Source organism: Lampris incognitus, chromosome 7, assembly GCF_029633865.1.
Source record: "Lampris incognitus isolate fLamInc1 chromosome 7, fLamInc1.hap2, whole genome shotgun sequence".
Taxonomy (NCBI): domain Eukaryota; kingdom Metazoa; phylum Chordata; class Actinopteri; order Lampriformes; family Lampridae; genus Lampris; species Lampris incognitus.
Window position 1 is genome coordinate 60911114 of NC_079217.1, and position 14072 is coordinate 60925185.

The window sequence follows — 14072 nt, forward strand, 5'->3', positions numbered from 1 at the left end:
TCTAACTCATTAAAACTGAGTTACAAACAGTTATAACACAGTTGTAACTGGTTACATAGATCCAGTCTTACTCATTAAAACTGAGTTACAAGCAGTTAAACATCAGTTGTAACTAGTTACATAGATCCAGTCTTACTCATTAAAACTGAGTTACAAGCAGTTATACATCCGTTGTAACTAGTTACATAGATCCAGTCTAACTCATTAAAACTGAGTTACTGGCAGTTATACATCAGTTGTAACTAGTTACATAGATCCAGTCTAACTTATTAAAACTGAGTTACTGGCAGTTATACATCAGTTGTAACTAGTTACATAGATCCAGTCTGCTTCATTAAAACTGAGTTACAAGCAGTTATACGTCAGTTGTAACTAGTTACATAGATCCAGTCTTACTCATTAAAACTGAGTTACTGGCAGTTATACATCAGTTGTAACTGGTTACATAGATCCAGTCTAACTCATTAAAACTGAGTTACAAACAGTTATAACACAGTTGTAACTGGTTACATAGATCCAGTCTTACTCATTAAAACTGAGTTACAAGCAGTTAAACATCAGTTGTAACTAGTTACATAGATCCAGTCTTACTCATTAAAACTGAGTTACAAGCAGTTATACATCCGTTGTAACTAGTTACATAGATCCAGTCTAACTCATTAAAACTGAGTTACTGGCAGTTATACATCAGTTGTAACTAGTTACATAGATCCAGTCTGACTCATTAAAACTGAGTTACTGGCAGTTATACATCAGTTGTAACTAGTTACATAGATCCAGTCTAACTCATTAAAACTAAGTTACTGGCAGTTATACATCAGTTGTAACTAGTTACATAGATCCAGTCTAACTCATTAAAACTAAGTTACTGGCAGTTATACATCAGTTGTAACTAGTTACATAGATCCAGTCTTACTCATTAAAACTGAATTACTGGCAGTTATACATCAGTTGTAACTGGGTACATAGATCCAGTCTGACTCATTAAAACTGAGTTACTGGCAGTTATACATCAGCTGTAACTAGTTACATAGATCCAGTCTAACTCATTAAAACTGAGTTACAAACAGTTATAACACAGTTGTAACTGGTTACATAGATCCAGTCTTACTCATTAAAACTGAGTTACAAACAATTATAACACAGTTGTAACTGGTTACATAGATCCAGCCTGACTCATTAAAACTGAGTTACAAACAGTTATAACACAGTTGTAACTGGTTACATAGATCCAGTCTAACTCATTAAAACTGAGTAATAAGCAGTTGTAACTAGTTACATAGATCCAGTCTGACTCACTAAAACTGAGTTACAAGCAGTTATAACTCAGTTGTAACTAGTTACATAGATCCAGTCTAACTCATTAAAACTGAGTAATAAGCAGTTCTAACTAGTTACATAGATCCAGTCTGACTCACTAAAACTGAATTACAAGCAGTTATAACTCAGTTGTAACTAGTTACATAGATCCAGTCTAACTCATTAAAACATGAGCTGTTGATATCCAAAGTTCATTTGTCGACATCGGGTCAGATCTTGATGTCAAACATTTAATTTTGACTGGTGAGAATTAAAGCCCCTCCCCCACCCCATTCATTTACATGAGTGTTGGAATTTCAGCATGTCAGAACACCAGGAGTGGATTTCTGGGATTCACATGTTGTCATTAGACATCTCAGTGTGTCAGAACACCAGTAGTGGCGTCCGGGTAGTGTAGTGGTCTATTCCGTTGCCTACCAACACGGGGATCACCGGTTCGAATCCCCGTGTTGCCTCCGGCTTGGTCGGGTATCCATACAGACACAATTGGCCGTGTCTGCGGGGGGGAAGCCGGATGTGGGTGTGTGTCCTGGTCGCTGCACTAGCGCCTCCTCTGGTCGGTCGGGGTGCCTGTTCGGGTTCGAGGGGGAACTGGGGGGGGGGGGGGATAGCGTGATCCCCCTGGTGAAACTCCTCACTGTCAGGTGAAAAGAAGCGGCTGGCGACTCCACATGTATGGGAGGAGGCACGTGGTAGTCTGCAGCCCTCCCCGGATCGGCAGAGGGGGTGGAGCAGAGACCGGGACGGCTCGGAAGAGTGGGGTAATTGGCCGGATACAATTGGGGAGGGGGAAAAAAGGGAGGGGGGGGGAGAGAAATCTATAAAAAAGAGAAGCACAAGTGGATATCTGGGAGTCACATGGTACTAGGAAGTCCTGTGTTGATATGACGTCATCTGCCACTGAACGCTCATAAAAAGCAAAACGTGGATGTGTGACACAAAAAGGATTGAAAGCTAAAATGGCCATGCGCGCACACACACACACACACACACAAACACAAACAGACACACACACACACACACATTTTCAAAGCCTCTCTTCAGTGTTGAACATGCAGACATGACACAGTGTTGCTCTGAACAACACATCGCCATACGTGTGTGTGTGTGTGTGTCTGTTTGTGTGTGTGTGTGTTTGCACTTGTGTTTATGTGTGTTTCGTTAGTATCACACGACGTCCACCAACATTTTGCCTAGTAATCTCATATGTTTGCAACGGTCGGATCGTTTTGTGTGTCATCTTGGGCAGATGTGTGTGTGTGTGTGTGTGTGTCGGTGTTTTGGCGGGCACGTGGTGTGATGTGGTGTTATGCGTTTGTTTTTAAGCTGTGCTGGAATCTGATTAGATTTGGTAATAAGAAGTCGCCACGCCGGCGTATTCCTCCATACTGCTAGCCCACGCCAGAGGCAGTGACGAGGACCAGATTCCTCAAATTAGATCAGACCAGTCTGGTGAGAGAGAGAGAGAGACAGAGAGAGAGAGAGACAGAGAGAGAGAGAAAGAGAGAGAGACACACACACACAGACAGACAGAGAGAGAGAAAGAGAGAGAGAGACACACACACACACACACACACACAGACAGAGAGAGAGAGAGACAGAGAGAGAGAGAGAGACAGAGAGAGAGAGAGACAGAGAGAGAGAGAGACAGAGAGAGACAGAGAGAGAGAGAAAGAGAGAGAGAGACACACACACAGACAGACAGAGAGAGAGAAAGAGAGAGAGACACACACACACACACACACACACACACACACACACACAGACAGAGAGAGAGAGAGACAGAGAGAGAGAGAGAGAAAGAGAGAGAGAGACACACACAGGCACACACAGACAGAGAGAGAGAGACAGAGAGAGAGAGAGAGAGAGACACACACACACAGACAGACAGAGAGAGAGAGAGACAGAGAGAGAGAGAGACAGAGAGAGAGAGAGAGAGAGAGAGAGAGACACACACACACACACAGACAGACAGAGAGAGAGACAGAGAGAGAGAGAGAGACACACACACACACACAGACAGACAGACAGACAGAGAGAGAGACAGAGAGAGAGAGAGAGAGAGACACACACACACACACACACACACACACAGACAGAGAGAGGGAGAGAGAGACAGAGAGAGAGAGAGAGGGAGAGAGAGAAAGCATTCAGAGGCATCCAGAGAGAAAGGGAGAGAGCGTGAGAGAGGGGTGGGTGGGTGGGGGGGTGTCAGCAGGGCAGAGCCATCAGATAATGGAAATAATTAGTTGTCATGGATATCAGTCGTGGTATTGATGCGATTGGATGGATTTATGCAGCTGCGGGAGGCCTCGGCTGATTGGCTGAGAGGGAGGCGAGGAGACGGATGGCAGACAATATGATGGTGTGTGTTGTGCGTCGTGCGTGCGTGACTGTGTGATCATGCGTTACATGTTGTTATCTCCTTTTAACAGAGGCCTGTTTTAGGGGCCAGACGTCGCAGATCGGCTCCGGCCGTCAGTTTTATTGACGTGTGACAAAACGTTAGCTGACGAACAGCCGATGTCCAACACGCGTCCTCCTCCTCTTCGGACAGGATTTTCCTGAAAATAGTTTTATAATTTTCAAAGTTGTAATTTCATAATTGTCTTACCTGGATTGCCGAGCATGCGTAAAGACATTTATTTTATAATGTTTTGCAGATTGCCATGATAATATGATAGGAACCCTTCATTGCTAACTCACCAACTGCATAAAAAGAACCAATAGAAATGTTGTGAAATAAAAATACACAAATTCCACACAAAAACAACCCGATAGCATCTTCCAATAAAACGAAACCGCTCAATAAGAGTCAGTACTACGCCTCGGTGCTGCATACTGTAGCTGTCCACAACGTTTTTCAGGTTGTTTGTCGTATTTATTGTAATATTTTCTTCTCTCTCTCCCCCCAGTTTGATCTGAGTGCAATCAGTGCCTCTGACTTCCTGTCTCTCTCTCTGACTTCCCGTTTCCTGTCTCCCCGTTGCAGAGGAAGGCGAGTACTTCCTGAAGGTGCTGATCCCCAGCTACGCGGCGGGCTCCATCATCGGCAAGGGAGGTCAGACCATCGTCCAGCTGCAGAAGGAGACCGGTGCCACCATCAAGCTGTCCAAATCCAAAGACTTCTACCCCGGTAAGGCCCGGCTGCCGATGGGGCGGGGCGGGGGGGCCCGCGGGACGAGTGGATGAACATTGCTGGGTTCACTTTGCTGTAGTTGGTGTAACCGTGTACCGTCTACTTCATGAAGTATTGTACTACCAGAACCACGTGTTCTGCGAGGTCCTCTGTGGGAAGAGCCCGGTAGGTGATAGCTGGACAATGCAGAACCGCTGGATCAGTCGGTGGAGGAGGAGGGGTGTAGCTGGATGGATGGAGTCCCTGATGCATGGGTGGATGACTTACTGGAAGGCAAACGAAACGGCGAATGAGGTGTTGGATGTCCGGCTGAAGGCACGAGCGGATGCGGGGAACAATAGATGGGTGAGGCGGCGGAGGGGTAGAGGGGGCTATTTTTAACCCCGGTCTGCAGACCTCATTTCGCATGCTGGCTGTCATCCACGAGGCGGCCGCGGCGATGCTGCAGTCATTCTGCATTAATTGGTGTGCACGTGGTCTTTTCCTTCCATTAGAGTAGTTGTGGCGCGGACGTAAGAGGCATCGGATTCTCAGCCCCCTCCCCCAGATATTGTTGAACAAATCATTTCATCACCGCGTAACAGCGCCTGTATTTATAGCGCTTACTACCCCGGTCCTTTAATAGAGGAGGCCCTCGCTGTGTTAGCCTATGCTGGATCTCTGCATGTGTGTGTGTTTGTGTGTCTGTGTGGGTGGGTGTGAGTGTGTTATGGCCCCAGACATGTATTGTCTGCCGTTCAACTCCTCTGGGACAGACGCGCCCTGACTGGGCTCAGGTTGCTTCAAAGGACACACACATGTACATACACACACACACACACACACACAGACACACACACACACACAGATGAACACATGTGCACTCCAACACAGCTACAGGATTACATGATCAGAGGTTGAATCGTGTCTGTCTGGCCTGACGTGACATGTGGCCGATGGGGGAAAGTGGGCGGGGCTTAAGGGATTGCGCGTCGGCGCTGTCTCGCTGTGAGCCGGTCCTTTTCTCCTGATTAGGTTTTTTTTTTGTGTGTGTTTTTGATTGGTTGATCGAGCCCGGTCGCCGTGGAGACGTAGGACAAAATGTATCCGTTAGGAGAGAGAAAAAAGGGAAACGTATTTAAATGTTTTGGACGATGACGCAATGTGTTGTAGCTCAGCTGCCATTGACAACACATCTTGCAGTGTTTTCTCCTTGTAAACTTGTTTGGATTTGGCCCCGCTGCAGCGTCTGACAGACGAGGGACATTTTCCAAATTGAAAACATAACAAAACACAAAGGCAAGTGCAGTGCGCAGTCTATTTGCGGTTGATTAACCTAATCAGACACTGTTGTGATATGTTGTTAAGTCATGCATATGCATGTCTTTTCCCCCTGATGAATCCTGCACATCTGTTACGCACACTTGTCTCCGAAACGGTCCACAGCTGGACTTCAGGAACCCCGCAATGGGCCCGTGGAGTGTTTTTGGAGGGTTGTGATGTAATTTAAGAGGTGTGAACAAGAAGAGATAAAACAGATTTAATCATACGCTTTCCGTGCTTCCATGGAACAAACAACCTTGTTTTTCTTGTGAAATAACGAATAATGACAGCTTCGCCGCCTCTTAAAATCAACAGATACTCAAGTAAAATTTAGGTAAAAGGGAAAATGTGACGCATGGGCGGCTCGGCTTTTCTGCTTGCAAACTCCGAGAAAGTTGAACAGGGAGCCGTACGCTGCTTTGTTTTCGGGGGTCGTGAGGTGAAAATGACCCCGAGAACCACCACACTGAACGATGAGGTTTAAAAAAAACCGTCGTTTCCTGTGTGTGAATTTGCAGGAAATGACACGTGGCTAAGCCAACGTACACACCATGAGCCGAAGAGGGTTGTGGCTAGATGGAGTACAGCCGCGGACGGAAGTGACGCAATGTAGGACTGCTCTACTTCGAAAGACCACGTTACAACAGCTAGCTAACGTTAGCTACCGTTTTATATAGACTTAGCTAGCTTGCTAGCATTGGGAAGCAGTATCTAGATCAGTGTTTCTCAACCCAGTCCTCAAGGACCCCCTATCCTGCATATTTTCTTTGCAACCCTGAATAGGTGCCTGTTTGTAGTTATTCAACCAATCAGCAATGAATTTTGTCAGATGTTGCACACCTTGCATAATTAAGTGCTGCGAGATGATTGGTCGAGTAAGTACAAGCAGGGCTACCTATGCAGGGTTACAATGAAAATCTGCAGGATAGGGGGTCCTTGAGGACTGGGTTGCAAAACACTGATCTAGACACAAGCAACAGAGCTATTTCATTTAAAATACACAATTACCAGTTTTTATTAAGTGAAATTGTTTTAAATAAAACTAATTCATCCGACTCATTATTCGTCGGGCTTTAAAAACCAAAGTCCAAACTCGCGGTCGCTCTGGAGGTTAGCTAGGCTAGCTGTCGCCATAGCAACGGAATGCGCCCGGCGAGATTTTGCGTCACTTCCGTCCGTGGCTGTATCCCATCTAGCCACAACCGCTGGAGAGCTCGTCATTAAGTTCGTTCTAGCGTTCATTTCCGTTGGGTAAAAAGAGAAAATGTATTATTTTTAAATAGCGTAAAGAATGTTGAAATTACTACGTCTTCATTGTGCCTAAACGGCAAGCATTTCATTGCCAATATTAGCTGCCACTCACTATATTGCCATTGTGCCTATGATAAATAATTGGGAAGTTGTTTCGCAAGGAAATAGGGATCATAGTTGTAAGTGCTGGTGCCATGCCATCGTTCCAACAGACCACTGTTGCAGAACCCAGGTAGTCCGAAAAATGTCCCATTGGACCGAAAGCTCAGTTGTCCGTTACACCAAATTCTCTGACCCGTCAGATTATGTGACCCTGCCCTTAAGATGCACTATTTATGCCATCCCCCCCAGATGCTAATCCAGATCTTAACCACACCAACCCCTCATCAAAAATTAACCGTCTCCAACAGAATGGCGGTCTGGCAGGACGCGGAAGCGGGGCATGCTAAGCTAACTGCTAGCCCATGCAGACCGGCAGTTCCGACAGTCATCCTGGCTGGCGTTCGCTCTCCTGGATAGTGATTTTTTTTGTGGATATGGGCTATATGTGTTTTAGTAGTTTGGCTATATAGGTCATAGTTTGGATATGTGTTTTTGTCTTCGTGTTGCACTGGTGTGGGCTGGGGGAAACACGACAAATGAATGCTCCTGATCCCTGACATACCATAACCTCAGCACAGCAACACAAGGAGCATAACACATCAACATCTGCATGGACACCACAGCACCATTAAACATGCACAAACAGCATTATTGCACAGCTGAGCCGGCGTATATACATATACGTAGCAATTAGCACATGTAGCATAAACATCTCTTGCTTCATTATGCATACATAGATACATACATTATACATGCATTATACATACTTTATCGATATCAAGGTGAAATTTCTGCAAGCGGGGGGGTTTTGTGCTGGTGGGTTGCTCAACGCAACGACACAAAGCCACGAGCACAACGCTTTAAATCACACAAAAAATACATACCTCGCCATCTAATTTGCATTTCAGCGAGATGCATTTACTCCCAGAGTCGTAAAGGGTGACAACTCAACGTCACCAGCGTGTATTTACACCGGGTCTCGTTCGGCTCCACAGGCGGGGCCGCGTGACCGTTTCTGCGAGTTCTGGACATGGAAACCCCGCGACTGCTCCCCTTACACCTTTTTTATTCCGTTCATTTTGGCCGTTTTGGATGGCCCCGGGGACGTGTTTAGCCAGGTTTTAAACGTTTGTGTGGTTTTGTGCTGCAGGGCGGTTGTCTTGTGTGTCCGGGTCAGTTGTGCGTCTGCAAACAGGGCCGCCGTTGTTTGACATCAGCGCGCCAGAACCCCGAAATCAGCGGCGGCTTGAACAGATGCAAGGTGCAAGATCCTCCGAGACACCCCCCCCCCCTCCCCACCCCCCCCACCCCCCGCCCGCCCCCGCATTAGTGCACACGCAATTCTGCATAGTGCGCACACACGCACACACGCGGCCCTCGTTCACCAGGGAGTGCTGCAAAGCTGAGAAGAGCTCGTTGAGAAGAGCTCGATGAAAAGAGGTGGGAGGGGGAGAGAGAGGGAGAGAGAGAGAGACTAGTTAAAGAGGGCCTGAGAAAGAAAGAGAGACTTGTATGGACCCCATTTTGGAAAGGAGGAGGGGAGGAGAGGACTGAAGAAGCTGTATGTGTTTCTTTGTGTGTGTGTGTGTCTGTGTGTGTCTGTGTGTGTGTGTGTGCGTCCCTTTCCTTTGCGCTAAAGGGGGGCATCTGTATGCAAATGAGACACGGTTCTTCCTGGGTGACAAATCAAAAGGCCCACCTGCTGCAAGGGCCCATGTGTGTGTGTGTGTGTCTGTGTGTGTGTCTGTGTGTGTGTGTCTGTGTGTGTGTGTTGGGAATAACAGGGCCAGTCTAATGAACACAGTAGAGGGGATTGCTGTGCCTTGGCCATAAGCCTCCCACCCCCTCCCCTCCTCTCGTTTTTGCTCCCAGGAAGACAATCTTCTCCCTCTTCTCACCCCTCCTCCTCCTCCTCCTCCTCCTCCTCCTCCTCCCTCCTCCTCCACCACCCATTAGCCTTACCCTTCCTGAACACACACACACACACACACACAGCTCAACACAGAGTTCCTACAGTCAGGGAAATCCTGGAAATGGTTCTGGAATTTTGGAAAGTAATTTGGAATGTATTGTTCTCCTACACTGAAAATGGGGACTAATGAGGGAAATGGAAAATATGGAAAATTGATGTGCGACCTCCCAGAGGCTTTCAAATTGTCGTCAAAAAGCCTGCTGTTGCGTATATGATCAGTGGCACAGTTAAAACGCTGCGCTGGGAGGACGGCGGCTAACTGGAGGTTGCCGGACAGAATTCCCAAAAGAGGGATAGGGAATTGGAAGGATGAATAATAAGCGGCTTTTGGACATTTGGAAGCGTAGCACTGTGAGAACAAAAACCCTAAGATGACAGACATTTATTGAAATAGTTGAAGTAGTGAAGTGATGTAGTACAATATGAAGTAGTCGCAGTACATTTACTACATAGTAATGCGCGATATGGACAAGTCGTGGAAACCGACCAGGAAAAGGAGACTCTCCGAAGACATGACCTCCACTTGCCCCGAACGCCGCTCCTCCACCCGTCTCCCTTTCTCGCTCTTTCTTCTACAGTCCCATCTGTCCCTCTATCCACCCTCTCCGCCTCCTGCTTCTCCATCCTTTCATCCCATAATCCCTCCTTTCTTTTCCACCTTTCCCTCCTTCCTCCTCCTATCTTGCAGGGAGCGATAGCATCTGTAACGCAGCCGGAGCGTCAATAGTGGATAAACGGGGGGCGTCCGGGTGGTGGAGCGGTCTGTTCCGTTGCCTACCAACACGAGGATCGGCGGTTCGAATCCCCGTGTTTCCTCCGGCCTGGTCGGGCGTCCCTACAGACACAATTGGCCATGTCTGCGGGTGGGAAGCCGAATGTGGGTATGTGTCCTGGTCGCTGCACTAGCGCCTCCTCTGGTCGGCCGGGGCGCCTGTTCGGGGGCGGGGGGGACTGGGGGGAATAACGTGATACTCCCACGCGCTACGTCCCCCTGGTGAAACTCCTCACTGTCAGGTGAAAAGAAGCGGCTGGTGACTCCACATGAATGGGAGGAGGCATGTGGTAGTCTGCAGCCCTGCCTGGATCGGCAGAGGGGGTGGAGCAGCGACCCGGGACAGCTCGGACGAGTGGGGTAATTGGCCGGATACAATTGTGGTGTGAGAAGACTAGAGAGGATGTGAGACGGGTGGAGCATTGTGAGAAGACTTGAGAGGATGTGAGACGGGTGGAGCGGTGTGAGAAGACTTGAGAGGATGTGAGACGGGTGGAGCGGTGTGAGAAGAATTGAGAGGATGTGAGACGGGTGGAGCGGTGTGAGAAGAATTGAGAGGATGTGAGGCGGGTGGAGCGGTGTGAGAAGACTTGAGAGGATGTGAGACGGGTGGAGCGGTGTGAGAAGCAGACAGCCAGTTTGGCTGGTGGTGGATTGAATGGACGCAGAGCATGCCAGTGCTACCGTCCTTCTGCTGGTACGAGATAGCCGAATTTAATTCCCGCAGGAAGCATACAGCCACCTATACCCCCCTCCCCCGCCTGTTTCTCTCCCTCTCTCTCTCCCTCTCTCTCTCTCTCCCCCTCTCCCCTGCTCTCCCTCCTCCCTTTCTGCCCATCCATCTCATTTATCCTGAGAATAGTGCACCGGCAGCACTTAAACCGACGACCAATTAGCTGGGAACAGAGCTTTGGGGACGAGACAGCCTACCACTCATTCTCTCTCTCTCTCTCTCTCTCTCTCTCTCTCTCTCTCTCTCTCTCTCTCTCTCTCTCTCTCTCTCTCTCTCTCTCTCTCTCTCTCTCTCTCTCTCTCTCTCTCTCACACACACACATACACACACACACACACACACACACACACACTGTGTGAACCCAGGAGGGTTCGCTGTTACGACACAACTGATTTATTACAAATCCATACAGTATGAGACTCCATCCAAATATAGCCTTCCTTCATCTCTCTCTCTCTCTCTCTCTCTCTCTCTCTCTCTCTCTCTCTCTCTCTCTCTGTTTCTGTCATTTTGTTGGTCTCTCAAACTCCCCCATCCCTCACACGACTGTCTGTATTTCCTCTCCCCCATCTTTCTTTCTCTCACTTGCTCTCCCCTCTTATTAATCACTCTCTCTCTCCCTCCCTCTCTCCCGCTCTCTCTCTCTCTCTCTCTCTCTCTCTCTCGCTCTCTCCCTCCCTCCCCCCTCCCTCTCTCCAGAGCCAGGCTAAATGGATAGAGAAGGACATAACGGTATTTTAGAATGACCTTGCCTCTGCAGAGGCTGTGTGTGTCCAGCGAAGGACGTTCAAAAAACTTCCCACTTAGATATTAGATCATAAAATATGCCTTTCCATGTGTGTGTGTGTGTGTGTGTGTGTGTGTGTGTGTGTGTGTGTGTGTGTGTGTATGTATGTGTGTGTGTGTGCTGGTGTGACGCAGCAAGCCATGCTTTTTACCACTGCTGTGGGACACGGACCACCTTTCAGCTAAAAGTACTTGTTCTGCTAATTGACAGAAGGGGTTTTGTTGTTGTGTTGTTGTTGTGTTGTTGTTGTTGCGTTGTGGTTGTTTTCATTCCTTCGTGTTGCCAAGGTCACGCCGCCGCTCTGATGACTTTCGCCCTCGGCGGCCACGGACCTCAATACACAACCGTTGCATTACGCCATCACCTCCTGTTGGAAAACAAACACAAAAACACAGAATTGACAAAGCAGCCTCCATGTAATGGCTGCAGACTTCTGCTCCTTCTGTTCCTTCTCTCCCTTCTCCTCCTTCTCCTCCTTCTCCCCCTTCTCTCCCTTCTCTCCCTTCTCCTCCTTCTATTCCTTCTCCTCATTCTCTTGCTTCTCTGCCTTCTCTTCCTCCTCCTCCTTCTCCTCCTGCTCTTCCTCCTCCTTCTCTTCTTCTCCTCCTCCTTCTCTTCCTTCTCCTCCTTCTCCTCCTGTAATGTTCAACGCTAAAGCCAGATCCAGTCACAGTAAGACCAAGCTGGGCGTCTCCACGTCAGGAAACCCGTTAGCTGCCACATGCTAACGTAGGATGGGTTGTGCGTTGTATTGTGTTTGCTGGTCAATTGTGTTCTCCAGAGGGTTCCTCGTGACGGGGCAGGCAGGCAGCGGTGGGTTCTCCTCCAGCTCGTCTCCGTGTCCGACCCGGCTGCCCCAGAGACAAACACAACCGAGACCCTCTGCTCATCAAATATTCATCCGCAACATCGGCCCTATAATTAATTAAAATCGACCCGGTTTCTTGTGCCGCCCTCCTCTTCTCCTTCTCCTTCTCCTTCTCCTTCTTTTTCTTCTCACTCTCCTTTCACATATTGAGAGACCCCATAAAGTCAAAAGTGGGAGCCAGGAAATGAATTTTTATCGACGCCGTCAAAGTTCCTCCCAGTAGTCCCACCGCAGGTTTTATGGCCTACAATTAGCTGCAGCGCTGTGCCGAGCTGCTGGAGAGACAGACAGACAGACGGAAAGACAGACGGAAAGACAAGACAGACAGACAGACAGACAGACAGATGGAAAGACAGACAGACAGACAGACAGATGGAAAGACAGACAGACAAGACAGACAGACAGAAAGACAGACAAGACAGACAGAAGACAGATGGAAAGACAGACAGACGGAAAGACAGACAGATGGAAAGACAGACAAACAACAGACGGACAGATGGACAGACAGAAAGACAGATGGAAAGACAGACAGACAGCTGGACAGACAGACAGATGGACAGACAAACAGACAGCTGGATAAGACAGAAATAAAGCTGGACAGACAGATGGAAAGACAGACAGACAGCTGGACAGACAGATGGACAGACAGCTGGACAGACAGGCAGACAGACAGCTGGACAGACAGGCAGACAGACAGACAGCTGGACAGACAGACAGATGGACAGGACAAACAGACAGCTGGATAGACAGAAATAAAGCTGGACAGACAGATGGAAAGACAGACAGACAGCTGGACAGACAGACGGAAAGACAGACGGACAGACAGCTGGACAGACAGGCAGACAGACAGACAGGTTGACAGACACTGATGTGGGATAGTGTTGGACTAGGGTTACAGAGGTCTCTTCTCACAGTCTAGCGTTATAATATTACACAGTTTTATCGAGGCAGGAATGAACTGAATTTCATTCCTGGTACATTTTTTACTGCTTACAATGTCACACTTTCATTTAGCAGACCCTTACCCGAAGCGACCTACATCTGAGAGTTAACACAACACAAGCAAGGATCTAGTCAGGACACAACGACACAAGTCAGGGCCAACAACTAGGTTCAAGTCTGGTAGGACACAGGTGTCAACAGGCAGTGCACAAAGGCAGTGAGTAGGGTGCATAGAAGTTTTTTTCATATATTAATACCACCAGGTGTGGAGGTGTTTGAGCTTCATGTAATGTTTTTGCAATTAAAAAAAACAGTAGTAAAATCAGACTAGAATGAGAGCTCGCCATTGACTCTGGTATCAGTGATAACCCAGCCTGCTCACAGTCTTACTGTCCTCCTTCTTTGGTTTGGTGTCAATAATCATCAATATAAATCCTCTCTGGATTTGGTCTCCGCTGATATACAGTTGCTGTAGCCGGACCGGCTGTTGTGAGTCAGAATATCGGATCTCCTGCTGATCCGCCAGTTGTCGTGTATTTCTTTTATCGACTGTTCAGGGGACTTTCCAAATAAATCAAGTTTTAGTGGAGCCTTGACACCGTACAAGAGCCTCTCGTGTTTCTGTGTGCGGTATTTGTGTGTGTACTGGAGTATCAGATACTAACAAATGCCGTTGTATATGTTGCTGTTTGTGTGTGTGTGTGAGTGTGTGCAGACAGGAATATCAGTGTCTATATGCGTTTATCCACACTTTGCCAAAGAGCCCCACAGGGCCGAGTCCCATCACCAAGCCCCAGTCACACAGACCACATTCTTGCAGCGCTGACATCACTACCGCATTTAAACCCACTTCAATCTGTACAACTGAAATTGAATTTTGAATC

The 14072-nt window shown here is 47.9% G+C and overlaps 1 protein-coding gene across 2 annotated transcripts in view; it reads left to right on the forward strand.

Annotated features, from left to right (window-relative positions):
* Positions 1–14072, forward strand: part of nova2 (NOVA alternative splicing regulator 2) — a 123432-nt gene that overhangs the window by 36817 nt on the left and 72543 nt on the right. For both annotated transcript variants that reach the window (XM_056283960.1, XM_056283961.1), the window contains one exon: positions 4313–4456. In XM_056283960.1, coding sequence (XP_056139935.1) covers positions 4313–4456 — 144 coding nt within the window. The remainder of the gene's footprint in view (positions 1–4312; positions 4457–14072) is intronic.